The sequence below is a fragment of the Heterocephalus glaber genome, unplaced genomic scaffold, assembly GCF_053883595.1.
Source record: "Heterocephalus glaber isolate CG9 unplaced genomic scaffold, H.glaber_assembly_v1.0 deba00001564, whole genome shotgun sequence".
NCBI classification, from domain to species: Eukaryota; Metazoa; Chordata; class Mammalia; order Rodentia; family Bathyergidae; genus Heterocephalus; species Heterocephalus glaber.
Genome location: NW_028258351.1, coordinates 240216 through 267636, shown reverse-complemented (window position 1 = coordinate 267636; position 27421 = coordinate 240216). Strand labels below are relative to the sequence as shown.

Here is a 27421-nt window from a genome sequence, read left to right as displayed (position 1 = left end):
AGGAATTAAATGCAAGGCTCTAGGGCATAGCTCCCTTAAACCTTGATCCTGGAAATGTGGGGATTAGTTATTATCTCCAACCGTAACCATCTGTGTCAAGATCTTGGTTTCCCTGCAGAGGCCTCTTGGGGTAAAAGCTAAACAAGGAGCCTCAGTGGTGGCTCCTGTGGGAGGGAGGTCTTCCCCAGGACCAAGGTCAGAATTTAGCTCACCTTTTGGGATCTCTTAGGATCATCTCTTAGGATCATCAATTTCCTCATCTGGTGGGAAGAAGGAGTCCAAACCACATGACTAGGGTGTTTTCTAAGGCCTTTGTGAGCCTCAGAACTTCAATATTCTGAGTCTTCCTTTCAGAGGTCTCTGATGTAACTAATTGTATTTGATAGGATTCTTCTTTGTTCATAACTTAATGAGTATCTTCCTAGTTCCCCTAAACTAGAGTTCATTCTGGGTCAAGTCAGGACAACACTTGCGATTTTGTTGTGCGCAAACACGAGCTCATGTACACATCTTTACATGGTACATAGCTCAGTTACTCAGCATGTCCCCTTAAGCAATCAGAAGACATAGGAAACACAAGATGTAGAGGCCACTGTCACCATGACTGTTTTACAGGAAAATTTTTTAATAAGTAGTGATAAAAGGTATAGTATAGTAAATACATAAACCAGTAACAGTTGTTTATTATCATTATCAGGTACTATGCACAGTAAATAATTCTGTGTGTTATACTTTTATATGACTGGCAACACAGGATTGTTCACATCAATGTCACCACAAGTGCATGAGTAATGCACTGCTCTACAACATCATGATGGCCATGGTGTCCTAGGTGATAAGAAATTTTTCACCTCTCTCTCCTCTCCCCTCTCCCCACTCCCCTTTTCCCTCTCCCCTCCCTCTTCAGTACTGGAGATTGAATCTGGGGCCTTCCACTGAGCTAAATGCTCAGCCTTTTTTGTTTGTGAGACAGGGTCTTGCTAAATTGTCCAGGCTGGTCTTGAAGTCGCAATCCTCCTGCCTCAGCCTCCTGGTTAGCTGGTATTACAGGTATGCACCGCTGCACCCCGCTGTCTATTATAATCCTATGATACCACTGTCATATAGTGGTCTATCGCCAGGGCAGCCTTGTGTGCCACATGACTGTATAATGATAGAAAACCTTTATCTCTTGGGTGGAGGCTAAAGTTTTTCTCCTGTTTGTCTGGTCACTGCCAAGCTTTCTCCTATCATATTCATTTATTTCTAAAACAACTCACGTAATTAGCTCATCTTCTTTCTCCATGCTTTCTTCTGTCTACTCACGAGTTGGCTTTTGATCCTGTGAATCACGCAGACATAGATGCCAGGCGGAGTGTGAAAAGTCAGGTGGGAGCCATTTTTTAATTATTATTTTTTTTGGTACCGGGGATCGAACTCAGGTCTTTGTGCTTGCGAGGCAAGTGCCAGAGCCACTGAGCTAAATCTCCGGCCCCTAGGTGGGAGCCATTTTGATGTAGGAGATCCAGTTACATCCTGGAGCTTGGACACAGCCTGAGATGAGGACAGGTGAATTTTTAAAATTGAAGAAGAAACCTTTAAGGTCAAGTGAGGGAGTGAGGAAAATGAGAGACTGGCTGAATGACCATCACTGGCAACCAAGCTTCTGTGACTCTAATTTCAGAGCACACCTTTCTCGTCCTAAGCACACAGGGTTTATTACCGGGGAAGGCATCTCTGTGTGTGGTAGCTGGGAGAGGAGGTAAGAGAGATAAGTCCTCCCAGAGAGGAAGGAAGCTGAGGCTACTTGGCAGAAAGAACATGGGGGCAGAGGCAAAGGAGCAGACAGACCATGCTTCCGGCTTGTTAAAGATGGTTCAAGTTTGAGAGTTCAGAAATGGGGTCCTGGAGCCTCGCATGATTCCATATTTTGTAGTTATCAGTTTATGTTTGTTGTGCTACACAGAATATCTTCCAACATATGCACCTGGAGGCAGCCTGGTTGCATAGACAGGGTACTAGGATAGAATCCAGGAAATCTCAACCTCCTTTAGTTGAATAAGCATGAGAAGTCTATAACTTGAATCATACTTTCTTCATCTGTAAAAAGTGAGTTTGGGAATTTGTTTTTTGATTGGGGATCTTGCTATGTTACCTATGGTGGTCTTGAACTCAGAGGCTCAAACAATCCTCCTGCCTCACCCTCCTGGGTCGCTGGGATTATAGCTGAGCACCGGCTAAAAACATCTAGGTAAAAACAAGTTTTGAAGTTCCCTGATGGGTATGAACCAGGCTCAGCTGTTAGCAATTCACATCCTTTTATAACCTGTTGACAACTAGATTCAAATTGAATTCTATTCATTCTTTCACAAAATATTAAGGGCCTATCTATGATGTGAAGCACTCCAAGCTGGACTTGCTGTGAACTCTTTTTCCCCTAGACTTGGCCACTCTGCTTCCTATTTGATTCTGGCCCATCATTTTCATTGCACTCTTGTCAGCTCTCCAGCTCACCAGCAGCCTGATCTGGCAGAAAGGTTCCTTGGATCCAGTAAGAAGTACTGGAGGCCTAGGTCACCGGCCCATCATATGGCTCGAGGCAAGACATCTCTCTTCCCACCAACATTATTTTCTTTTTTTCTTTTCTTTTTAGTACCAGGGCTCGAACTTGGGACCTTACACTTGCAAGGCAGGTGAGGCGCCACTGAATTAAATCCCTGGCCCTGCGTTATTTTCTTTTATAGCTTAAAAAAACTACACAGTGAAGCAGGAATACACTTTCCTTGTGAAAGTTTTTTGTTTTGGTTTGTTTGTTGTCTTTTGAGAGTAAGTCTCATTACAAATTCCAGGTTAGCTTTGAACTCCTTATGTATCCTAAGCCAGCCTTCAATTTAAGATCCTCCTGCCTCAACCTCCTGAGTGCTAGGATTACAGGCATGTACTACCACACCTCACTAAGAATTTTTAACAAAATAGATAAAGAAAAACTCCTCTTGGCAGTTCCTCAGGCTCTCAGCTTCATTTTTAGGAAACTGAGCCATCCCAAAGAGATAAAGATTAATATGAGGGTGAGAAGCAGGTCTAGAAAGGGTTCCAAATTCACACCCCGTCTTAGCATCTAACCAGCTGCTGTGAGCATCAACCTCTTTATGTTAGAAGACAAGGTGGCCAAACTGGGCCTCACTTGGAAGCTGTTCCAGTGCTGGGAGCTGGCAGCAGAAACCTCAGGCCAGTCTGTTTCCCCACCCCTAGCAGCAAGAGCTCTACTTTATGATGCTGGTGTGTCCTACTGCCTCAGATAAAAGTCAGGTAGTTCTAAGTTCAGGTAATGGAGGTTGCACAGGAGAGGATGATTATAAAATCTGAAAAGAGGAAGTAGGGAGAAGGTGCCTTTGATGCTTGGCCAACGTTCCTGATTACAAAGGCAAAATTGTAGCAGGCAGTAAAGTAATGTGTCCAAGGTCTGGGTGAAGGTCTGTATGTGGACTCAGAGAACCAAGATTATTGCTGCAGAGGTGGGGGAGGAGAGTGGCTGAGAAATGGGAGACAGTAAAGAATGGCTTGCAAAAGCACACACCCCAGGAGGAGGAGATGTCGTGGATAAAGTAAGGCCAGCATTAAGTGCGGGGCTCAGTTGAGCCCTGGAATGCCCTTTGTGAGGAGGTAATGAGATCACATGGCTTCCTCCATGGGAAGGAGGCAGGCTGAGAACTGGAAGAGCTTGTTCAGTGGGGTTTGGAGGGCTAAGAACAGGAGGGAAGTGACCGTGGATAATGAGCTGTCCCGGCTGTGCCTTGTGGAACACTGGCATTCAAAGGCACTGTTGACCGCCAAGGGAGGAAGGAGTCAGAAAGGGCTTTGTCTCTTCCAGGAATAAGAAGCGATTTATTATTACAGATGCAGTAATAAAACCAGCTCCCGTTTAATGAGCACTTGCTGAGTGTTGGGCTCTGAGCTAGGCACTTAATATCCATGATCTCTAGTCTTCACCCTAAGGAGGAAGCATTTTTGTTCCCATTCTGAAAATGAAGACTGTGAGGTGCAGAAAGGATAAGTACTTTATCCAAGGTCACACAGGTAAACAATGGAATCAGAATTTGAACTTTATGCCTGTCTTAGGAAGGAAGGGAATTAGATCAGAACAAATAAGTTAAAGGAAGGAGGACAGAGAGAAAACAGATTCAAGAATATGAAATATGAGCCGGGTGTGGTGGTATGCACCTGTAATCCAGCTTCTCAGGAAGTAGAAGCAAGAGGATTGCTTGAGCCCAGGAGTTCAGGGCCAACTGCATAACATAGCAAGACCCTGTCCCCGAAAAAGAAAGCAATACAACACATGGGTATGAAGTGTGTGTGCAAAGCGAACATCTGAGGCAGAATGACTAGACCTCAAAGCAAGTTCCTCTTGATTTGTCCCCCATGGCAGCCTTTGGGACAGGGGTATACCAACTTCGGGCCTTTCAGGAAGATGCAGACTACCAATCCTTAAACTCCCCCAGTTTTGGTGAGCCCTCCCCATGCTCTTGGTCCTCTCCTGGCGTCACTGAGAGGACAGGTGGCCCGGCATGCAAATCGTGTTTACATCTTTGTCACTGGGAGGCCTAGCAGATGCATCTGGATCTGTTTTCTCCTCAGGAGCCGACTGCCTGGCTGAAAACTCCATAGAGAAGGGGCAGAGATGGCTTCTGTGTTCCCCATGCCCACAGAAGACTAGCGATGCCTTGCTAGGTAACAAACAGTCTTGGTTGGAAGGACTGGTTTTTGTTTTTAATCTGAGACTACTTGGTTTGACTCATTGTGAGTCAAACCATAAAAAAGTATAGCGAGCATGGTTCTCATGCCACTAATATGACTGTACAAGAAATGTCACTATATTTTCTTTCTATCAAATTAAATCTGACTACAAGCTTCTGTCCCATTAGGTGGGCAGAAATTTGTTTCAAGTGAATTTCCGCTCATTGAATAGAAGAAAAATCCCAGATTTTATGACAACTAGAATGCCCAAGGAACCTCTCTGGTATTTGTCCACCAGTCGCCACAGTTATGTCCATCATCCAAACACAAGTGTTCCCTTAGAATCCATATGGGCTCATGAGTTCTGCCAGGTTCATTCTGCAGGGCCACCCCTCCTGGGCACAGGCTGAGATTCCCACTACTTGGAGCGTCCCTAGACCTCTCATGGATCTAGAAACACCCCTCCCCCATTACTCCTGTCTGCCTTCAGGACACTTATATTTCCTCCATGAGTTCTTTTTTTTTTTTTTGGTACCAGGGAGCTCTCTGCTTTTTTATTCTTCCATCACAGCTAAAGACAAAACTCACTCTCTCCTCGCTCATGTATTATCCTATGATATTATGCAAAGCAAAAAATCAAAGTCCTTCTTTACTAACCTCCTCTCTAATTCCTCTCCAAGAGCTGCCATTATCAGGATTTTTGGCCTGTGCTCTGTTGTCTTTCAGTTATCTGGTTGTAGACCTTTAGTATTTAGTCAACAAATAGACCGAGCACCCAGTGAATAGCAGGCACTGAGGGGGTGGTGGGGGTGGCATAAACTCAGCCATAGCCCCAGGGGGAGAAGGCAAAAAGAAGACAACAAAGTGGGATAAGTATATGAATAGGGAAAGACAGGACAGAGCAGCAAGTGCCAGCAGTATTTAGGGAAACAAAACATTATTTCTGGAGCATGGCCTGCCAGGAAAGAAGAGGTATAGGGAGGGAAAACCTGAAGGTAGGGCCCAAGCAGACAGAGCCTTTTAAGCTATGTTTAGAGTACAGAGTTCATCCCAAGAGCTATTAGGAGTTTTGTAAGAGCTTTAAGTAGAGCATTTTAGATCATTTTGGTTTCAATAAGAAATGGTGGGGTAAGGTGACCCTAGATGGGAAGTTATTAGAATAAATCAAGATGGCACTGATGGTGGGATGTATTAGGGTAGCCATAATGGGAATGGAAGAAAGTAGAGAAAAAAGAGAAAAATATTTCAGAGGTGGAGTTGTTAGAATTTGGTGGTAGGATATTGTTGGTTGGGAGAGGGTGAAGGAGATGGAGAAGACAAGGAAGGTAACATCTGGCTGGGGTAACGGATGGTGGTTCTGATTTCTAATATAGAGAACTCTGGAAGAGCAGTTTTGGGGGGAAGAATGGTATGTTCAGTTTTGAAGAGGCAGAGTTGAGGTGTCTCAGGGTTATTCAGTTGGATACATGAGTCTGGAGCTCAAGAGAAGACTAGACCGTGACCTAGTCTTCTACAAGGAGAACTAAGGTTGTGGAATTGAAGAGTGAGAAAAGGGCTGAGGGCAAAATTCTGGGGGGTTACCAACAACATTCTAGGACTTATGCTAAATATATATACTAGTAATGCCAGTTTTCTTGGTCATGAATTGGGGAAGGTATCATGTTTTCAAAGTCAAATGAAATTGACTTTTAATTTTTCTCCTTTTTGTAACTTTATTCTACTACTTTTTTCCATTTCATCTGCTCTCTGCCACATACTGGCTGTATAACTTGGGCATGTTTTATAACCTTCTAGTGCCTCACTTTCTTCATCTTTCAAATAGGGACAGTAATGGCCGGGGATTTAGCTCAGTGGTGGAGCCACCTGCCTCGCAAGCGCAAAGTCCCGAGTTTGATCCCCGGTACCAAAAAAAAATAGGGACAATAGTAGTATCTACTTCTTGCTGTTTTTGTGAGGATGAAAAAGAGTTAATACACAGAAGTGCTTAGTACAGTCACTTATACTCAGTAAGTACAAACTGTTATTATCCTCTTCCTCATTGCTGTTACCATGGACAGTGGAGGGTTGACTCCGCATTTGTGTAGAGTTCCATTAAATTCTAACCTCATATGACCTTGAATTCCTAAGTTTAATGTGCCTCTTCGGTATAAGGAAAGTGAGGAACTGTGTGAAGCCTTGGCATCTCAGGGGAATTTACTAATGGGTCCTGTCCTCCCATTCCTTCTTCTACAATTGTTGGTTCAGGACCAGGCAAATGAAGACCCTGACACTAGCCCTGTTAGGTCAGCGGGCAGAGGGGTGTAGAAATATTTGCAAATCTTTCTGTGCAGTCTGCTCTCCTCCCTGTGACTTTCCTCTCCCAGTTGGCTCTTTGGTTAGTGAGAGGCATCTGGGGTCATTGTGAGAAAGCTGGACTGGGCTGAGGAGGAAGAGCAAGCACATCAGTGACTTCTGAGGCTGTAATTTGTCCTTCCTAAAGATCTCCTTCGTGTCTTTTGTTCTGTTGGAGCATCTGACTTCTGATTCCTCACCTCACTCAGTGCTCCTCTGCCGTCACCAAGAGAATCCCCAATGCAAATCTGTGGTCCCTGATCCATAGCCTGACTCTTGCTGGTCTTTTCAGCCTCATCTTCTGCCTTCTCTTTTATGCCAGACCTGTCTTCCTGAAGTCCATTCCAACCTGGTGCCCAGGTGCAGGTGGCTTCCTTGGCTAGTAATGTACCTCTCCACCCCACCCCCTTTTGTTGGTCCATTAGGTGAACACATACCTGTTTGGCCTCAATAAAAGTTATCATGTCACTCTTAGGATAACTCCTCTGCCCTTCCTGTGAGATTACTGTCTCTCCTTGTGTCCTCCCATAGGCCCTTGAACAAAGTGGCATCTTAACATTGAAGTGCTGTGTGTTTGCATGCTTGTCTTTTGAGCCTCATTAAGACAATGAGCCTCTTTTACTCACCACTGACTCTTCAGTGTTTGGTACCGTACCTGGCACCGTGGGGGCCTCAGCATTGGTGAAATTAGGAAATGAGGGCCGGGGATTTAGCTCAGCGGTTCCGGCGCCTGCCTCACAAGCGCAAGGTCCCAAGTTCGATCCCTGGTACAAAAAAAAAAAAAAAATTAGGAAATGAATGGCTATGTGGTTGCATGGATAGACAGTAGACAGACTAATAGAGCTTGTTGAGCTGAGTGTTGAGAACAACTTAACCCCATGCCAGCCTTTTTCTGGGGATAGGAGAGCATAATCTTTCTTCCACACACTCATAGTCTTTAAGTTCTGGGAGGAAGAATAGAATATCTTCCTATCTCAGCACTCCCTGTCTAGAGATGTTTATTCAAAGTGAGATAGTGTATATTTGTGAAGACCCTACTGTGTTCAAGTAACTGCAGTGATACAGTGAGAGGAAATAGCCTCAAAGTGCTCTGAAAGTGACTGCGCTTTTATTTATTTATTTATTTATTTATTTATTGGTACTGGGGATCGAACTCAGGTCCTTGCACTTGCAAGGCAGGCGGCAAAATCACTGAGCTAAATCCCAGGCCCCCTTCTTTTTTTGGGGGTACTGGGGATCGAACTCAGGTATGACTGTGCTTTTAAATTCATCACTACTAATATTTCATATGTTCATAAAGCTCTATGGTTCCTCTGATGGTTCTTTCTGGAAGTCTTTCAGACTTCAGAATCAGTGGAGGGAGGCATGTGGGTTGCTCCTTAGTAGGAAATCCCTTTCTTGCCAGGATACACTGGGTTTCCACCATATGGGTGTTCTTGGCCCACTGGATTGTCTAGGGCCTAATAAATCATACTTTGTTCCCATAGTACTCTTAACATTTTATTTAGGAAAAATTAGATTCAAATGACTATTAGAATCACCTTGAATAAGAAGAGTTAAAGTAAGACAGTCTCATCCCTTGGCTAAGGAGAACCTCAGATTTTTGGTAGCATATGTTGGCCTACTTCCCCATTACTCATTATTCAGCACAACTGGGTATAGAGGCACAGGGTCTTAAACTGGACCTGCCATGAGTTCAGAGCAGATGGATTGACCTGGCTCTTTTTCCACTGCATCATTTTTTGGGGCAGGTTGAATTCCTAGGAATTGTGCTGGTCAAGGCTAAAGTCTTAGCCAAGCATTGTCCCAAGATAGTCTCTTCCCCCCTCAGCACCTTGCTTGATCCTGTTATGGGCATAGGGCACAGGCAAAAGGGAGTAGTGAGAGAATCGAGTTAGCATTATGTTAGAAGACCCACACCATGGGAAAGAGATGGAAATCTATAGGGTGACAGCTGCTGGGGGCAACGCAAGAGGCAGGAGACACCACCAGCACCTGGCACTGCCACTGGAAGCAGAGGGAAGACAGGATTCTGGAGGGAGGCACTGATGTAGGAGGAGATGGATATTCTGTCAGCCTCAGGTTTTTGGAGCAGGTAGAAGAATCAGGAATTGAGAGAGGCTGGAGCCAGGAGAGGAGCCCTTTGCATCTGGCCAATGTGGAAAAATAGGGCTTGAAGGTTGTTGGAGCTGGTTTGTAGCAGACTATTCATTCAGGCTCCTCTGGTATATTCCTCTCTCTCATCTACCCCCGACCTCCTGTCCTTGGTACCAGCACCTCTGAACTGACAACTGATGGCTACTGGCTTACTATGAAGCAACCTAATAACAAGACTGCTCTTTTTTAGCACTGAAAGACCTACCTGGAACTTGCCTGGGGCAGCATCTAAGTACTTGGCTCCTCATAGCTTACTTCTGCCCAAAGAGCCTCTCTAACCCAGGTCTTTGTCTCTCTCTGCAGTCTCATCCCCTGTACCTGTGCAATGCCAGTGATGACGACAATCTGGAGCCTGGATTCATCAGTATTGTCAAGCTGGAGAGTCCCCGGAGGGCCCCTCGCCCCTGCCTGTCACTGGCCAGCAAGGTACATTCACACTTGACCCTACACATGCCCGGAACTGTGAGAGGCCCCTGTACTCTCTTGTCCCTTTGTCTCCTAAGAGTTATATGTACCTGAGCCCCTCTCCTGGTGGGAGAATGGTGGAAATTTCACACGTCTGTCCTTTGTCCAGCATCAAGCACCAGCAGAATTTTGACTTTCATCTTAGTAGGTGCCCAATCCCCCCTTCTCCTCAGGTTAGGAGTTCCTAAGCCTGTTCCCTGCCTGGTACCAGAATATTTCAGAAACATTTGCTGAACACTTTTTTTTTTTTACCCCGCACTACAGATTGAATCTAGAGCCTTCATACTGAGCTACATCCCCATGCCTTTTAAAATTTTTATTTTGAGACAGGGTCTTACTGAATTGCTAAACTGCCCAGGCTGAGCTGGAACTTGTGATCCTCCTGCCTCAGCCTTCCAGAGTGCTGGGATCACAAGTGTGTGCCACCACGGCCAGCTAACCTTTACTGAACACTTTTGCAAGGAAAGCAAGACAGCAGCCATCACCCCACCCTTACAAATTTGCATGTTTCTTCTTAGGTTGCAAACTGCTGGCCCACAGGCTAGCTCTGGCTTGCACTAGGTTTGTGTTTAGCTCCCACAGTGACTTTTCCAAATGCAAATTAATTGCCACATTTAAAAATTGAAAATGTTCATATAAAACATTTTCTGAAGAAAAACTCCTGTGCTCCAACAGTACTTGTTTCACTTTTGTACAGGCCCCAGTCAGCCGGAGCTGGGCAGGAGAAGGCCCCTTTTAGCAGTTGTCAGGCTCTCTTGTTTGCCACATTCTGCTTTGGCCTCATTGGCCCTGTAAATGTCTGTGCTTGGGAGCCTGCTCTAACTACTAGTGGCTGTTACTATTTTCTGTGTGCTTACCACTGCGCCTAGAGGAACATGGGACAGATACATCATATATCATCTCATTTACTTTTCACAACATTCTGGAATGGCAGGCATTACCCTTCATTTGGCTTAGGAGGCAAGGGAGGACCAGAAGAAACTGAGTAACTTGCCAGGTGACACAAATCAGAACAGGGTGGAGCTGAGATTTGAACCTGGCCCTGTCTGGTTCTCAAACCTAGGCTTTCAGGTTCTGTGTGTAGCTGGCTGGGCCTGTCGCTCAGGGGTATAGTACTTGCCTGGTGTGCTCAAGGCCCCCAGTACCACACACACAAACACACACACAAAGAATGTGGCACCCACAGGTAAGTGACAATATCCTCCTGGCCTGGCCATACTGATGCAGAAGGAGTTTCCGGGAAGGTGGGAAGCGGGGTCAAGGCACCTGTGGAGGAGCGGGAGCATGGGCATCTCTGCAAAGCCGCAAAGGTCTCACAGCAGCAGAATTTTGTTAGGCTGAAGCTGCCCTGCTCTGGATATTTCATTTCTCTGCTTTACAAAGGATGTCATCCTCATTTGGTAAGGAAGCACTCAGTGTTGCACTGCATTAGGTATGGTGTGAGCGTGAGCAGAGTGTGAGGTGGGGGCAAAGGGCTCAGAGAGGCTCTGGTGGGTTTTTTTTAACCTATTACAAAAGCAGTATGTTTTTGCTCTGGAAATTTTACAGAAAAACTCTGCTACCCAGAGTTCCCACTGTCCTTTTGGCATAGTGTGAGATTTCAGCATGTGAACACTGGGAAGCTGTAGGCGCCTCCACAGAGGGGCTCCTGGCACACGCCCGGAGGAGAGTTGGGACTCACGCACAGACACTGTGAGGGAAGGGATACGTGCTCAGTGTCCTGTCAGGTGCTCGCTGGGCTTTTGTTTCCATCACCATAAAATGAGACTTTGATTTCCTATCCCCATGATTATTGTAAGGGTGAAAATAATGTGTCAAGTGCCAAATTGCATCTGAGCTAAAACAAACACGGAAACAAATCAACTGTTAGGGGTTTAGAAGTGCCTTGGCTACTGTGTGAGTCTCTCCTGCTCTCGCTGCCTGCCCGTGGGGACTGCTCCAGCCCCAAGCTCACCAGTGCCTTCCAGTTGGGGCTCCCCCGGGTCTCATACTTTGATCACGAAGCACCTGCCTGCCTGGGGTTCCCTGGCTCACACTAGGTCTTTGAGGGTAGTAATACTTTCAGTATTTCAGAAGTCCCACACACTTGACTGAAATACTCATTTCTTGTCTTTGGTTGGTTCAATGTATTAATACAGGTTATCTCATAGGAAAATGAATTGCACATAATAAATGCAGTTAGCTTAGTAAAACACACTATTTTAAAGATATAGTTCATGAAAAAAATAGCTCATGAGAGGTGTAAGGCAAAGGTGAGGTCTCTGGTAAGGAAAAATAAAAATCACTGACTCAGTTCAGTTCTGGTTTTTCCTATTAGTTTCATCCTATTAGTGCCATAATCATTGACAGAGCTGGGACTCTCAAGGGTTTAAACCTGGTTCCTCCACTAACCCTCAGTGTGACCTGGTCATTTTAGCTCTCCTCTCCAAGCCTCTGTTTCCTCATCTGTAAAAGTGGAATAATATTGAGTTTATATCGGTAGTCATGAGGATTTAACGAGACAGCACTAATGGAAGCTCTTAGCCCTGTGTCAAGCACATAGTAACCATTCAAGAAATTATTGCAGTCACCACTCTGTCATCATCATAGACCTCATCTTCCCATGTTTTGTGCGTGTGTGTGTGTGTGTGTGTGTGTGTGTGTGTGTGTGGCACTGGGATTGAACTCAGGGCCTTGCATATGCTAAGCACATGCTCCGCCACTGAGCCACCCCCGTACCCACCCCATCCTGTGCTTTTATAGTTCACAAGGTTGGTTTTTATTTGTTATCTTTCTTGTTGTGCTCTGAAACCCTTACCATAATTCTTCTGGACTTTTCCATTCTTTTTTTGGGGGGGGGTACAGGGGATTGAACTCAGGACCTTGCACTTTTGAGGCAGGCAGCGGCACCACTGAGCTAAATCTCCCGCCCCTGGATTTTTCCATTCTTGTCACTACCCCCACCCCAGTCACTCAAATTGGTTTCTATTTCTTTATTAGCAGCTCCATGGTCATCCTAGTGATAAGTCAGACCCTTATCACCTCATGCCTGGCCTAGTGCCCTTTGCCTAGTAGAAGGAGTTAGATCCAGAGACAAGCAGCTGGCTGGAAGCTGTGCCTGTCTTCCTCAGAGGCCACTCCCCAGTGGTTAAGAGCAGGCACTCTGGAGGCTGAAGTCCTGGATGGGAGTCCCACCTCTACTGCTTATAAGTGAGTGACCCCAGGCAAGTCATTTAGTGTCTCTGAGACTCATTTGCCTCAACTCAAAAGTGGGGTTGATGACTGTCTTATAGAGCAGTAAAGAGTAAATGAAGTCATGTATGCAAGCATCTGTACTAGTTGATACAATAATCATTAATATTTAAGGAACACTTACTATCTTCCAGGCACAATTGTAAGTGCTTTACATGGATTAATTTATGTAGTCCTCATGACAACTCTATAAAGTAGGTCCTCTTATTATCCCAGTTTACCAAAAGGGAAACAGAGGCACAGAGCAATTAAGTATCTTGCCCAAAGTCTCACAATTAACTGTGGTAGAGCCGAGATTCAAACCTAGGCAGTCTGGGCAGGTTTTCCCTTTTCAGTGAAGATTATAACCCTTCTTTCTAGGCTTGGTCCTGAGCCCAAGGGAACCCACCCCTCCTCCAAATCTTTCCTGCCTGGCCTAGCCCAGCCAGCTCAATAGGTGAAGAAATCTCTCCATCCAGCATGTCTCCAGCAGTGAAGGTCTTTGCCCAACACTGCTCTGCTAAGTCTGGGTTTCGTGGAGGAGCGGGGGGCAAGGAGGTTGGAAGAATCCTTCCTATTCTACCTCACCTCAGTGAGCTGCCTCATATTTATTCATTTTGTGTATTGAATATGTGTCCAATTTGGGGTGGGATAATGGAAGGACAAGTATTCTGAGGTACAAAAGTGTTGGCTACTGGTCTATCCCATTCATTTGCATCTAGGCTATATAGCATTATAGCCTTATGTACATAGAGGTCTTATCTCCCCAGTGAGATCCTGAGCTGTTCTAGAGGGCCTGGCCTTCCCTGCCTTGGTTCCTTGGACACAGTAGGTGCTCACTCAATCTTGGATGAGCAGGAGACGTGCAGAGACTCACTGTGGACTGGAGGGGAAAGTTTAAAGCCCAGAGAAGTACAGCCAACCAGTGAGCCCAGTGAGCAAGAGGCAGGATGTCATCTCACTCTCATTGCTTGCTGTGGAATGGCTCCAAAGCCAAAATCCATGGGCAGCCTTGCTTGCTGCCTGCCAGCCTGGCTCACTCTGAAGCATCCAGAGAGATCCCTGGCTTGTCTTTCTGTAGCCCAGTCACCTGGCCCTAAAGGGCTACCCATTCTTACTCGGCCTTCCAGATTCCATCCCAAAGAAGCACCTAGGTGCAGGTGGACAGTAGGCACAGAGAGCTCCAGATTGAGCAGTATATCTTGCTTTTTAATCCTAGAACAGAAGCCCCACTGCCTGAAAGTCCTGTTTGTTTTCTCCTGTTGGCTAACTCTTTGGGCTCTTTGATCACTTTTACAACTTTGTAATTACGGGCTGTAATGGGCGAGGGTGTTTGAATGTCATCATAATTGCTTTCTACTGTTCTACCCCAGTTCTTCAAAGAGATAGGGGTGGGAGCCAGGCATGGTGACACATGCCTGTAATCCCAGCTACACTGGAGGCTGAGACAGGAGGATTGCAAGTTTTCAGCACCTAGGCAACGTAGCCAGACCCTGTTTCAAAATAAAAAGGGCTAAGAGCTGGGCGTGATGGTGTGCACCTGTAATCCCAGCACTCGGGAGGCTGAGGCAGGAGGATCACTGCAAGTTTGAGGCTAGCCTGGGGTACACTGTGAATTCAAGGCCTGAACAACATGGTGAGACCTTGTCTCACAATAAAAATAAAAATAAATAATAAAAAGGGCTGGGCCAGGGATTTAGCTCAGTGGCACTGTGCCTGCCTCGAAAGTGCAAAGTGATTAGATCCCTGGTACCAAAAAAACAAAAACAAAAGGGCTAAGTATATAGTCAGCCCTCCCTGGGTTTGATCCTCAGTACCAGAAGAGAAGAAGGAAGGAGAGGGAGAGAGGGAGGAGGGAGGGAGAGAGAGGAGAGGAAGGGGGGAAAGGAAGGGAGGAAAGGAGAGAGGGAGGCAGAGAGAGAGAGAGAGAGAGAGAGAGAGAGAGAGAGAGAGAGAGAGAGAGAGAACGAGAGAGAACACAAACCTCCAGGCCAGGGTCAAGGTCTTGTTCCAGGAATTGTAATTGTGACTACTGTGGTACCTCTCCCACTTCCAGGCCAAGTCCCTGGAATATGAGGTTGCAGGTAGGATTCCCCTAGCAGGGATTCCTTCCCCCAGCACTGCTCCCATGGCCTTGCTTGGAGAGCTTTGCCCTGCCTGGAGGAGCCTTGATGGAATGGCTTCCTGGGAGGAATGGGTGAGGGAATGATGGATGCTATGGCTTCTTAATTCCTTCAATGATTCCATGCTGGAGTTCTGTGAATTTCTAGCCCAGGCCGTGCCCAGGTGCTGGTCCCTGTAGAGGGCCCAGCCAAGCTCCTAGAAGACAGAGAGGAAAGAAGGAAGAGGGAAATTATCCTTAATCAAAGTGGGGCCCACTTGTGTGTCTCCACCACCCTCCCCTGCTTCCCTGCTCCCCTGCCTGCAGGCAGCTGATTCAGAGGGGCCCCCTGGCCCCTGCCACTGCTTGGGGAGCAGGAGCAAGGAGCTGCTCCCAGCCTGCCTGGCAGGAGACCTGTTGGGACAGGCTCTCCCTGGGAAGGCAAGCAGAGATCAAAGCACTGGGAGTATGAGTTAAGTCCCAGCACTGGCTTCTCTTCTGCCACCACTCCTTGCAGAGGGGTTAACTCCTTCACTGCCTCCCAAGGCCCCGGAGATCCAGTAGGGACCCTGAGGGAGGGAGGTCACTGCCTGGTGCCATGTCAAAGGAGCCTCTGCTCTAGAGAAGAAGGCCAAGCAAGGAGACCCACCTCCAGGCAGTGTCTACATGCCAGCTGGTCTACCGTTGTGCCTCCACCCCACCCTCTGTCTTATCTCCCTGCTTTGGCCCACACACACGTACCTACTGGATTCCCCACCTTTTCTTCTCTTTCTGGCTCTGCTATCTGTTCTGCCTGGCTGGCCAGATTCTAGCCCCCTCAGTCCTGCTCTTGGAGCCCTTGAACACGTGTGTGCACGGTTGTGTCCTTGTAGGAACAACCCCTCAAGCCCCTCCCTACTTGAGTCACCTTGAGGGAGAGGATGAGGGGTAAAAGTACTGAACAAGGGCTCCTCTAAGTCCTTAAAATGGAGCCAGAATGAGTTGGAAGCTAGAGAGTTGGGGGAGGAGCATGTATGTGAGATGGGCTGAGGGGGCCTTTGCCACCAGGCCTGGGGTCAGGCCCTTGCCTGAGCTGGAGGGATGTCCCACAGCCTCTCTAGGCAGGCAGGGCTAGGACCTGGGGAGCCCAGTGGGGCCCCAAAGGATTCTCTCTTGCTCTCCCTTTCTTCCTTTGTGTCTTCCTCCCACTGGGTGCTGGTCACTTTCCAGTCTTTGTTCTCACACTGTGTGAACCTTGAGGGCAGGGGCTGTGTCTTATTTGCCTTTCAACCAGAGCCACCTCATTATGCCCAGTAAACTTTGGTTAAGGGTTTGTTCTCTTACAAAAGGAGAAGACCCAGTGTAGTGCCCTGGAGCAATGGAACCTGGCTGAGCTGCAGCTGGGCAGGGGTCCTGGCCTCCTGTACATATGAGAGCACAGAGGAGCACCCTGTGCACCATCCTAGGACTGAGGGTGGATGGCAAGGCCTAGCCATGTATGGGCTGTGTGTCAAACCTCTGCTGTGTGTCTCTGCAGGCCCGGATGGCTGGCGAGCGAGGAGCCAGTGCTGTCCTCTTTGACATCACCGAGGATCGAGCTGCTGCTGAGCAGGTACCCACGGACATCAGGGTGTTTGAGGAGGGGCTGGATGGAGGAAGATACACTTCCCAGGGAAGGGAGAAGTCATCACAGCCCTTGGGGGTCCCCTTCTCCTCTGCAGCTGCAGCAGCCCCTGGGGCTGACGTGGCCGGTGGTGCTAATCTGGGGTAATGATGCTGTGAAGCTGATGGAGTTTGTGTACAAGAACCGGAAGGCCCATGTGAGGATCGAGCTGAAGGAGCCCCTGGCCTGGGTAAGGACTCCAGACCACCACCATGGCCTGGCACCATCATCATCTCCACTTCATCCGATGGCACTTCCCACCAGGGGCCTGCAGGCTCCTAGAGACCTTCTACTCAGTTTCGTCCCTCAGCAGAGGCAAGGTTTCCCCTTCTCTGGGCATCATCTGCTTAAGGAACAGATTGGGTCAGATGAGTTCAGAAGTTGTTTCTGGCTCTGTGGTCTCATGGCATACAGTAACAGAGCCTGCCTGACCCCGACCCCTGACCCCCCACCCCTGGCCCTTGACCCCTGGGTGGGCGCTTCTCCACTGGAATCTCACCCAGCTGCTCACTGGCAAGGTGTTCCTACCTTGCAAAGGGGTTCCTCTCCCCTCTTTGCAAACACATTTGTTTCCAGAGAACTCCCTCTCATGAGTGCCCCTGGGCAGAGAGGGACCACTTCCAAGTTCATGCCTCCCTCATCCCTCAGGTGGGATACTCAAGGGGACATCCAGCTCTCTGTGTTTCCCTTGTGCTCCTGTGTTTCCCCTCTAACTGGCCCAGTTCCTTCCTGAAGTCTGACCCTTTCCTTCTCTGTTTGTCTCCCAGCCGGACTATGATATGTGGATCCTCCTGACGGTGGTGGGCACTATCTTTGTGATCATCCTGGCTGCAGTGCTGCGTTTTCGATGTCGACCCCGCCACAGCAGACCGGTGAGCAGTGTGGGCTCCCTGGTAGAGGTGGGGATGAGGATAGGGGCCAGGAAGGAGAAAATGAGGAAGGCCAGCACCTTTATGCCCAGGAAGCAACGTACATCTCAATACCTGAGCATCTGTCTTTGTTGATCTCTAACAGCCTCTCCCCATAATGCTCATACATTCATTCATTCAACAAATATACTGAGTGACTATTGTATGCCAGGCTCTGTTCCAGGTATTGGGAATAACACAGAGAGTGAAAGCAGCCCCAGGCTCCTCCCCTCAAGGAGCTTTCATTCCAGACAATAAGCACACATTCCATTTCATTCCACACAATAAGCAAAACAAATAGGTAAAATATATACTATTTTAGATGGTATTATATACTACAGAGAAAAACAAAATAGCAAAAGGGGAGACATTACAAGAGTACAGCATTAATTTTTTTTTTGGAACCAGGAATCGAACTTGGGTCCTTCCACTTGCGAGGCAGGCGGTGGAACCACTAAGCTAAATCCCCAGCCCTACAGCATTAAGTTTTAAAAGGAAGTCCAAGGAAGGCCAGGATGTAGCTCAGTGGCGCTGTGCCTGCCTGGCAAGCGCAAAGTCCTGAGTTTGATCCCTGGTACCAATAAATAAATAAAATAAATAAAAGCAAGTTCAAGGAAAGTCACATTGAGAAAATGACATTATGGCAAAGCCACAAATGGCTGAGGGTGAGCTGCACAGGTATGTGGTGGGGGAGCAACAGGTGGAAAGAACAGTAGGTTGCAAAGGCCTTGAGATAGAGGTGTGCCTGACATGTCTGGAGAACAGTCCCAAGGCTGTGTGGCCAGGACCAAATGAGCCAAATGGAGGGCAGAATCTGAGGTAAGGTCAGAGGGTTCATGGGGGCAGTTGTATTGAACTGTTCGGGTCATTGTCAGGACTTTGTTTTGGTTTGTTCTTGTGGGGCTGAGGATTGAACCCAGGGCTTTGTGCATGCTAGGCACATGCTGTCACTGAATTACATCCTCAGGGTGAAATGGGAGCCACTGGAGAGGAAGCCACTTGAGCCAAAAGGGAGCCATTTGAGTAGAAGGGGTACCATGATCTCATTTTAAAATGACAGTTCTTTGTGTGTGTGTTTGTTTGGTCCCGGCGATTGAACCCAGGACCTTGGCACTTAGTTACATCCCCAGCCCTTTTCTGTTTTATTTAAGTTTTGAGAAAAGTTCTCCCTAAGTTGCTAAGTTGCCTGGGCTGGCCTCAAACCTGCAGTCATCCTGCCTCAGCCTCCCAGGGTGCTGGGATCACAGGTGTGTGAAACCATACTCTGTTAACATCATCAATTCTTGTCTCTATGATAACAATAGACCACAGGAGGCAAGGCTGGAAACAGAAAGCAGCCAGGAGAGAGTGTTACAGGAATCCAGGTGATAGCAATGGTGGCTTGGATTAGAGAGGTAGCATAAAAAGTAGTAAGAATAGTTACTCTGGGCATGCTTTGAAGGCAGAGTCAACAGATGTTCTCATGGATTGACTGTGGGATGTGAGAGAGAGGAGTCAAGGATGGCATCAAGATTTTTGGCTAGAGGGCCAGAGATTTAGCTTAGTGACACTGTGCCTGCCTCGCAAGCGCAAAGTCCTGAGTTTGATAGCCGGTACAGGGGGCGAAAAAATGAAAAAAGATTTTTGGCCCTGACAAAGACAATGACAAGAATGAAATTGTCATTTGTGAGATGGAGGGGGCAGATGTGTGGTTGGGGATGGCTAATGGGATTAGAGGTTCAGTATGGGGCATGTTAAAGTTGAAATGTCTCCTGGATAGCCCAGCTGAGATGTCAAGTAGCAGTTGGATAAAAAGTTTCTCTCCTGGCTTGTTGACAGAAGAAAAGCTTAATGGGATGAGCAGGGATTGGGCAGAGCATGTAAGAGCTCTGAAGAGATAAATTCCTAAGGGTCCCCAACTAGCTGTGTGACATAACTGAGTGATGGGAAGTGAGTCCAAACTGGGCCCTGGGCAAGAGGGAGAGGAGTCCCTGCCCCATCTTGAGTTCCACTCCTCTTCCCAGGATCCCCTTCAGCAGCGAACAGCCTGGGCCATCAGCCAGCTAGCCACCAGGAGGTACCAGGCCAGCTGCAGGAGGGCTCGGGCCGAGTGGCAGGACTCAGGTAGCAGCTGCAGCTCAGCCCCTGTGTGTGCCATCTGCCTGGAGGAATTCTCTGAGGGGCAGGTAAGGCAGGCTTTGTAATTCACCCCCACAACCAGCCAGGGAGGGAGGCTGGGGCAGGGGTGGGCAGGCCTGGAGCTGGTATGGGTGTCCTGGCTACATCTGTGTCCTGTGTTCCTGTGTGGGACAGGGGCAAGGAATGGCCCTGAAATTTGGTCACTTTCCTAGCCCTCTAGGGAAAGGGCACTATTGTTTGTTGAGAAGGAACTGTATGCCATCCAGGCCATAGTGGTACTTTCAATGCATTATCTCATTTTAGCCTCATGTGAGGGGTGGGGGCAGATTAGTTTTTTATCCTTGTTTTACAGCTGAAAACTGTTAAGAAATGTGCCCAAAGTCATGCAGCTAAGTGGCAAAATTCAAATCCACCTTTTGCAAGTAGGTGAATGCAGGAAAGAAAGGCCAAAGGGAGTCAGGGAAATAGTCTAGTCCTGCTACTCTTGTGGCCACAGACACCTTTGGTTTGGATACCCTTATTTTCTCCAGGAGCTCCGGGTCATTTCCTGCCTCCATGAATTCCACCGAACCTGCGTGGACCCCTGGCTGCATCAGCATCGGACTTGTCCGCTCTGCATGTTCAACATCGTAGGTAGGACCTGGGCCAAGGACCTCCCTGTGTGCAGGCAGGCAGGTGTAGAACACGGCTTCCCCCTGGGAAAGGGTCTCTGCTGTGACACTGGGGATAGAACTGCCACCACAGTCATTTCAGCTGTGCACTGCTCAAGAGTGTCTCATCTGAGGGGGAGGGCTGTTCACATCATACACATCTTTATATCTTAAAAATTATTTGTATTTTTATGACAACTTTGTTGATTCTAAACAAAGATTTCAATGATTTATATGTTCATTATTTCAATTTCCTGGCAATTAATCACCCTATTTGAACAAAATCAGTATATGTGACAATTTTCTAAAACATGAAAGTGAAATAATATCTTGAAAAAGAGAACCATTTGCTAATTTACCTAAAGGTACAGTACAGGCTAGGAGTGGGCCTGAGTAATGGAACCCCAGATGGCTGATGGAGGAGGGGATTGACCATTCAGTGGGACTCTTAGGGCAGGCAGCCTGACTGGAGGTACCAAGGGAGTCCCAGGCACAGGCAAGCTAGGGATGACTTTGGTCCCCCAAACTGAGCTTATGGCTCTGCAGGGTCGAATAGCCTAGCTACACCCACACCCTTCTGACTGCATTCTCCATCCTGTGGAGTCAATCAGCTGTGCTTTTGGTTTTGTTTTCCAGAAGGAGATTCATTTTCCCACTCCCTGGGACCCTCTAGATCTTACCAGGAACCGGGCAGGAGACTCCACCTCATTCGCCAACATCCTGGCCATGCCCACTACCACCTCCCTGCTTCCTACCTGTTGGGCCCTTCTCGGAATTCAGGAGCTCGGCCACCACAACCTAGACCTTTCCTACTATCCCAGGAGCCAAGCATGGGCCTTCGGCATCAACGCCTCCCCAGAGCTGGAGCTGCACATCTCCGAACTTTAGGCGAGCAGCAGCGCCTGGCAGTGGCCCAGCACCCCCACGCACAGGGCCGGGGGCCAAGCCGCCTCCGATGTACCTCTCAGCATCCCACAGCTTGTGTGGTGCCCCTGCGCAGGGCCAGGCCTCATGACAGCAGCGGGTCTGGAGAAAGCTACTGCACAGAACGCAGTGGCTACCTAGCAGATGGTCCAGCCAGTGATTCCAGCTCGGGGCCCTGCCATGGCTCTTCCAGTGACTCAGTGGTCAACTGCACGGACGTCAGCCTGCAGGGCATCCATGGCAGCAGTTCTACCTTCCGCAGCTCCCTGAGCAGTGACTTTGATCCCTTGGTATACTGCAGCCCTGAAGGGGATCTTCACAAGGAGGGGACACAACCTAGTGTGACCTCTCGACCCCGTTCCTTGGACTCAGTGGTACCCACAGGGGAAACCCAGATCTCTAGCCATGTCCACTGCCACCGGCACCGGCACCATCACTACAAAAAGCGGTTCCAGTGGCATGGCAGGAAGCCTGGCTCAGAAACTGGGGTCTCCCAATCCAGGCCTGCTGCTTCTCGGACACAGCCTCAGCCAGAGCTACCTTTTCCCAATCAGCAAGTCACCAAATCCAACCCAGCAACCCCTTCAGGACAGTTCCCCAACCCACAGCGGTCCAGGGCCCTCACAGAGCCAGCCCCTGGCCCAGCTGAAGCTGCCAATCCAACCCCCAGTCCCAGTAGTCACTTGCAGAAATCCAGCCTCCCCATCCGACACACACAGAGAAAACGGCGGGGTGGTCCCTCAGAGCCCACGCCAGCCTCTCGGCCCCAGGACTTGACTGTGCACCCAGCTTGCCAGATGTTCCCCCATCACAACCCCAGCCTGGCATACCCTTGGCCCCCAGAGGCCCACCCATTGATCTTCAGACCTCCAGGCCTGGAGAGGAGGCTGCTACCAGAAGCCCCAGGCCCTTGTTACTCAAGTTCACAGTCAGTGTGGTTGTGTCTGAATCCACGCCAGCCTCTGGGACCACATCCACTCGGGGAGGGGCCTTCTGAGTGGAGTTCCGACACCCCAAAGGGCAGGCCATGCCCTTACCCACACTGTCAGGTGCTGCCAGCCCAGCCTGGTGAGTTTTCAGGGAAAGCAGGTGTGGTAGGAGAAGACTAGACTAGACTCGAGCTCGATATTGGAGGACAGGTGAAGTCAGCCAACACGGGGTTGATAGAAGCTGAGATGGATATACCAGAGGTGACATTCAAAGTATGGAACAACCAGCAGAGCATAGTATGTTGGTTGGAGCATCTCAGCTCTGCTGGGTGCTGCCCCTTTAGGTGCCGGATCATGAAAAGGGTGGGAGGGTGGTACTGGTATGGCTGAGGCATCAGAAAGGCACTCGAGATGGTTTGGAGCAGCAGCTCAAACCTAGATGCTTCAATACTTCAATAAGCAGTACAGCTCTAGAGATGCTCACAGCTCATTATCTCTAAATACGAAGAAGGCCAAGAAGCGATCCTTGGGGAGAGCATGATCTAATAAGAGACATAATTACAGATAACCATGAGAATAGGCCATCTGGCTACGAGTGATGAAAAAATTTGAAATCATAGGTGGTTCCCAGCTACCCTGGGGATCCTTAGGTTTTGGTAAAAGAACAATTAAGTACTCTTATTAATAGTAAGACCAACCTTTTCTTGGGCACTTGGTGCTTCCCTGCATTACAGCCAATGGTGACCATGCAAATTCTCAGCTTTAACACAAAGTTTTGGGTGTTTATTTGCCCAACGACTCTTCCCTGTCCAGGGCCCTCCACCTCCCACTCTTCCCATCTTCTTCCACTGTGTGAATGATAGTGCTCTTTGACTGTAGCCACTGCTAGAGAACCCTCCCAACCAAAAGAGGACCCAGAGGTCCTACATAGAAGGCCTCACAGACTAGGAATCCTACAGGCCAAACCTGAGAGTTTCTGTCATTCATTCATTTATTTTCTCCCTCCTGTTTGCATGCTTGCTATATGCCAGGTTCCAGGCTAGGGTCTGAGGATGTGGAATTCTCTAAAGAGATTCAGGTCTGTGGGGAGATAGGCATGCAAACAGTTATGGTGTATAAGATACTTGCTTCTAAAAGCCATGTGATGCAAGCTCTGGTGATGTGTGTAATGGTTCCATGTGGACCCTGTCACGTTGGGCAGGGGCCACCCTTTGCTCCTAAACTAAGAACTAGTTTCACTGCCTTCCTTCTCCTTTCTCCTCACATCCACTCAGTACCAGATTCTCTGTTAGTTTTATCATATTCTCCTCAAGTTCAGTACTGATGGCCCCTGCCCATGTCAGAGGAGACAGCCTAAAGGTCAGTGTGGGACCTCCTAGCTCTTCCCTTCCCGCTTAAAGGGCCATGAAGGCCGGGAGCTGCACATCCAGTGTGGAGTCCGAGGAGCTGGGCAGCACAGCTCCCCTGCCCTCCATATTGCTACTAAACTCATCCACTTCACAACAAACTGTCTAGAGATCTCCAAATGTCCTGTTTTGCACACAGTGAGGAAAAACCCAACCTGGGTTGGCTGTCAAGGGTTCATCACCAACTAGCTGCATCTTTCTTCCCAATCTTTTTTTCCACACCTCCCTTGCTCTTTCTCTGCCTTATGCTTTAGTCAAACTAGGTAAATACTTCTTGCACTGTAGCCCAGAATATCCTGCTGCCTTCCCTATTCCTATAAATCAATTCTTACCTAAACCTGTAAAAATAACTTATAAACCCTCATTCCAGGAGGCCTTCCCTGGTTGCTGCACTTTAACATGGGTCTCTCCCCTTCCTCTGTACATCTCTTAGGACTGCAGTCCTGTCCCACTTGCATATTGGCCATTTGCATGCATCCCTTCTTTCCTACAAAGTTGTCAAGTTCCTGCTTATTCTTTTGGGGCTTCTGTTTGGCAAATGGTAGCAGGCCAAACTCACAGTGAGTGCTTAATAAATATTTATTGGATGAATGAATGAATAGTAAGTATTGGTAACATACCACATGCTGTATATCTTTCTCTAGATTTCTCTCCTGTCTCCCAAAGGGGCCTCACTCAGCTTTTAATCTAATCCCCTTTACAGACACATTCCCTGCTCCTCCCTTTCTGTGGTCCCCTCCTGCAACATGCCACAGGTGAGAGCAGAAGCCTGGCCTGATCTTCAATGACCTCTTCTCTCCCCTCTCTATACAGGCTCGGAGGAGGAGCTTGAGGAGGTGTGTGAACAGGCTGTGTGAGATGGTCAGGCCTACCTCTGACAAGAGTGTGCTCCGATGACTCAGGGTCCTACCAGGCACAGAGTCCTGCACCTAGGAGAAGAAAGGATCTCAGCAAACACCTCGATTTTTGCCATTCTTCCTGGAACCACTGGAAGAGGAGAAGCGATGGTGGGTGGCAGGAGGTGCTGTCTCCCGTCCTGGCTCCAGACCTTGTCTGCAGAACACACACCTGCAGCAACTCTGTGTCTCAACAGGCACCGGCTTCTGCCTGTGTGCATCTATGAGTTGCATCCCTGAAGGCTGAGTGAGGATAGGAAGCTAGGTGTGGGTAGCTAGGTGTTACAAAGGTGCTGCTCCTTCCCGCTGCCCTCCCAGGTCTCCCTTCCCCAGACCTCATGATCTTACTAGCCAGTGGGTTCAGCTGAATGCGGGATCTCTTCTTAACTTCTTCCTCCAGTGAGCTCTGCACACCAGTTCTGGCTCCTCCCTGCTAAGGCTGCATCAGGGGCAACCTTGGCTTGATACTGTCATTTTCCTTCCTTGCAAAAGGACCAAGAGGATAGGTGAGCCCTGACCCCTAGTAAGGGAGGTCTCTGCAGGCAGTGCCTGCCCTGGTACACAAAGGAGGCTGTCTCCCCCTTCTTGTCCTTTAATTGCTCTTAAATTGTCAGATCCACATGGTTAAGTCCGAGTTGGACAGAAGGCAGGGCATAGAGTTTTGTCCTTAGGTGGGGGCAGCACCTTAACTAAGCTGGGATGATGCCTTTGATCTCCAGTCTCCCTCATTATCCCTGTGGTCCCAGCTCCTCTGTGGGGGGGAAGCAGAGGGAGTGGGGAGGGAATAACTTCCTTGGAGATCTCCTGTGTCCAAGTCCAAAGGGGGCAAAAAAGAGAGACTTTCTTCTGGACTTCAGCTGGGAAGAGAGGAGATGGAATGAAAGTGGAAAAGGCAAAATTACAGCTGAGCAAGGACAACAAAGTTCTTCTCTGAGAGAAGTTTTGTCTCAGGGGGAGAACAAAGGAAAAACTAAGTGCGACCCTTTGGGTTTTGCCCAGCTCCCCAGTATAAGCCATACAAGGCAGGCCAGGGGCCCAACTGGAAGGTGTGCCCAGAGTGGACCGGGAGCAGAAGCTGGTCTGGGAGGCCTGTATGGAGTGGGCAAGGACTTAGGGTCTTCCTTAGGGTGACATTCACCCCAGGGCATCCTGATCATTGCTAGCCCCTCAGGCACTATCCTTTGCCTAGAATGTGAATGTGGGGGCAAAGTGGGCATAGGATCCTACTTGGGAACCTTCTTCCCTCAAATCAGTGGGGAGACTAGCACCCAGGCACCCACATGGGTATTTATATCTGAACCAGACAGAAAGAGGCTTGAATCAGGCACTATGTTGAAAAATGTATTTATTTGCTAATATATTTATCCATAAATGCGGTCTGGACTTGTGGTTTTGTTTTGTCATGGCTGTCACTCAGGGTAACAACTTCTTTCTCCATCGAGAGAAATAAATTATTTCTGACATCAGAGGCTAGTTCCTGATTTACAAAAGGATAGGGTAGAGTGATGGGCTTGGCAATGAGAATTTTTAAGCCCATAAAAGCATGACTTCAGGAGACTAGGAAAGGAAAGAGCACACTTGGATTATCACTGTGGTTCAGTCATATTATCTGTTACTACACTTTCGGTTTTTTTTTTTTTGGTACCGGAGATCGAACTTGGGACCTTGCGCTTGCAAGGTGGGCACCAGAACCACTGAGGTAAATCCCCGGCCCTGTTATTTCACTTGTTAGGAGTCTTCAGTGACTTACTTTGTGACCTTACACAGGTATCCTGCACCTCACTTTTTCCATCCATAAAATGGGCCTAGTACATGGAATCCATGCAGTGCTTACGTAAGATAGCACAGAGTGAAAATGTGTTTCAAAATGGAAAGTTATTATTCACAGAAAAAACATCCAAACCTGTCAGCAACCCCATCTGGACACAGTATGGGACAGGCCACAAGAAGACAGCCTGCCTTGAAGAAGCTCAGTTCCAATCAGAAGGCTGGCAGGAGGGACAGAAGAGCAGAGACTGAAACTATTTATATTCCGAAGCTCCAATTCAGATAAACAGACTGCACTCTGCCTACACACCAAGAAAGCTGGTGCTCTGTTGGTATGAATTTCTTGGGGTAGCAGCGCATGGTAGCACATGCCAGTAATTCCAGCTGGTTCCAGCTGAGCTTAGGCAGGAGGATATCAAGTTCGAGGCCACCCTGAGTCATTTAGCAAGACCCTGTCTCAAACATTTTTAAAAGGGCTGAGGACATAGCTCAGTGGTAGAGCACTTGCCTGGCATGCTCAAGGCCTTGGGTTCAATCCTCGCACTGAGAAAAAAATGTCCCCCAGTGTCAGGAGAGGTCTCTGCTCTCTTCCTCACACTGCAATTTCTCCCGCTGCTTCAACCCCAGAAGGACTGGCAGGGATGCTGGTTTTCAGTGCCTAGTTTAGAAAGAGAACAAGGAATCTAGCTTCCCAGGGTGCAAAGGAGGGACGGTAATCTACAAATGTTAAGTAAAAAAAATAAAATAAAATAAATAAAATGCCTGTCTAAATGTTAAGAGCGGCACAAAGTTATACAGAAGGCGCAAAAGTAAAGCGCTTTTACGAACTGAATAACATTTTTCTTGCGGCCAGCCAGCTCGCAGGCCAACATTCCTGTGCACTGCAAAGCGAAGCCTTATAGTGCTTTCACAGTTATGAAGGTGGCATGGGGCCGTCTCCAGACTGTCTTCAGTCTGTGCAGAGATAATCTAGAGGGAGACATGGAGTCACTACTATAGCGCTCTTAAAACAAGACAAAAATCTAGGCTATGACCAGGGCTCCTTCTAAGGGCATCGCGGCTTAGAGCGAGCGGTCAACATCAAACGGACTAGAGCTCCCGCCACGTTTCTGGCTCGGCGTGCTTCTGCGCAGGCGCCGGCCATCGCTCCGCCCCGCCCCCACTGGACCAGCAGACTGGCGCAACGGCCGCCTCCGCCTCTCTC

General features: G+C 48.3%; 1 protein-coding gene across 3 annotated transcripts in view; it reads left to right on the top strand.

The window, feature by feature from the left end:
• Rnf43 (ring finger protein 43) overlaps nt 1-25827 on the top strand; it is a 67667-nt gene extending 41840 nt beyond the window's left edge. For 2 of the 3 annotated variants that reach the window (XM_087191411.1, XM_004870329.4), the window contains 8 exons: nt 9505-9627; nt 16494-16568; nt 16678-16809; nt 17387-17491; nt 19531-19692; nt 20176-20278; nt 20932-22287; nt 24368-25827. In XM_087191411.1, the coding sequence (XP_087047537.1) occupies nt 16500-16568; nt 16678-16809; nt 17387-17491; nt 19531-19692; nt 20176-20278; nt 20932-22287; nt 24368-24411 (1971 nt within the window). In that variant the 5' untranslated portion in view covers nt 9505-9627; nt 16494-16499 and the 3' untranslated portion in view covers nt 24412-25827. Of the gene's footprint in view, nt 1-433; nt 4708-9504; nt 9628-16493; nt 16569-16677; nt 16810-17386; nt 17492-19530; nt 19693-20175; nt 20279-20931; nt 22288-24367 lie in introns of those variants that run through there. The other variant, XM_021248665.2, reaches the window with a different exon arrangement.
• Nucleotides 25828-27421: the final 1594 nt, after the last annotated feature.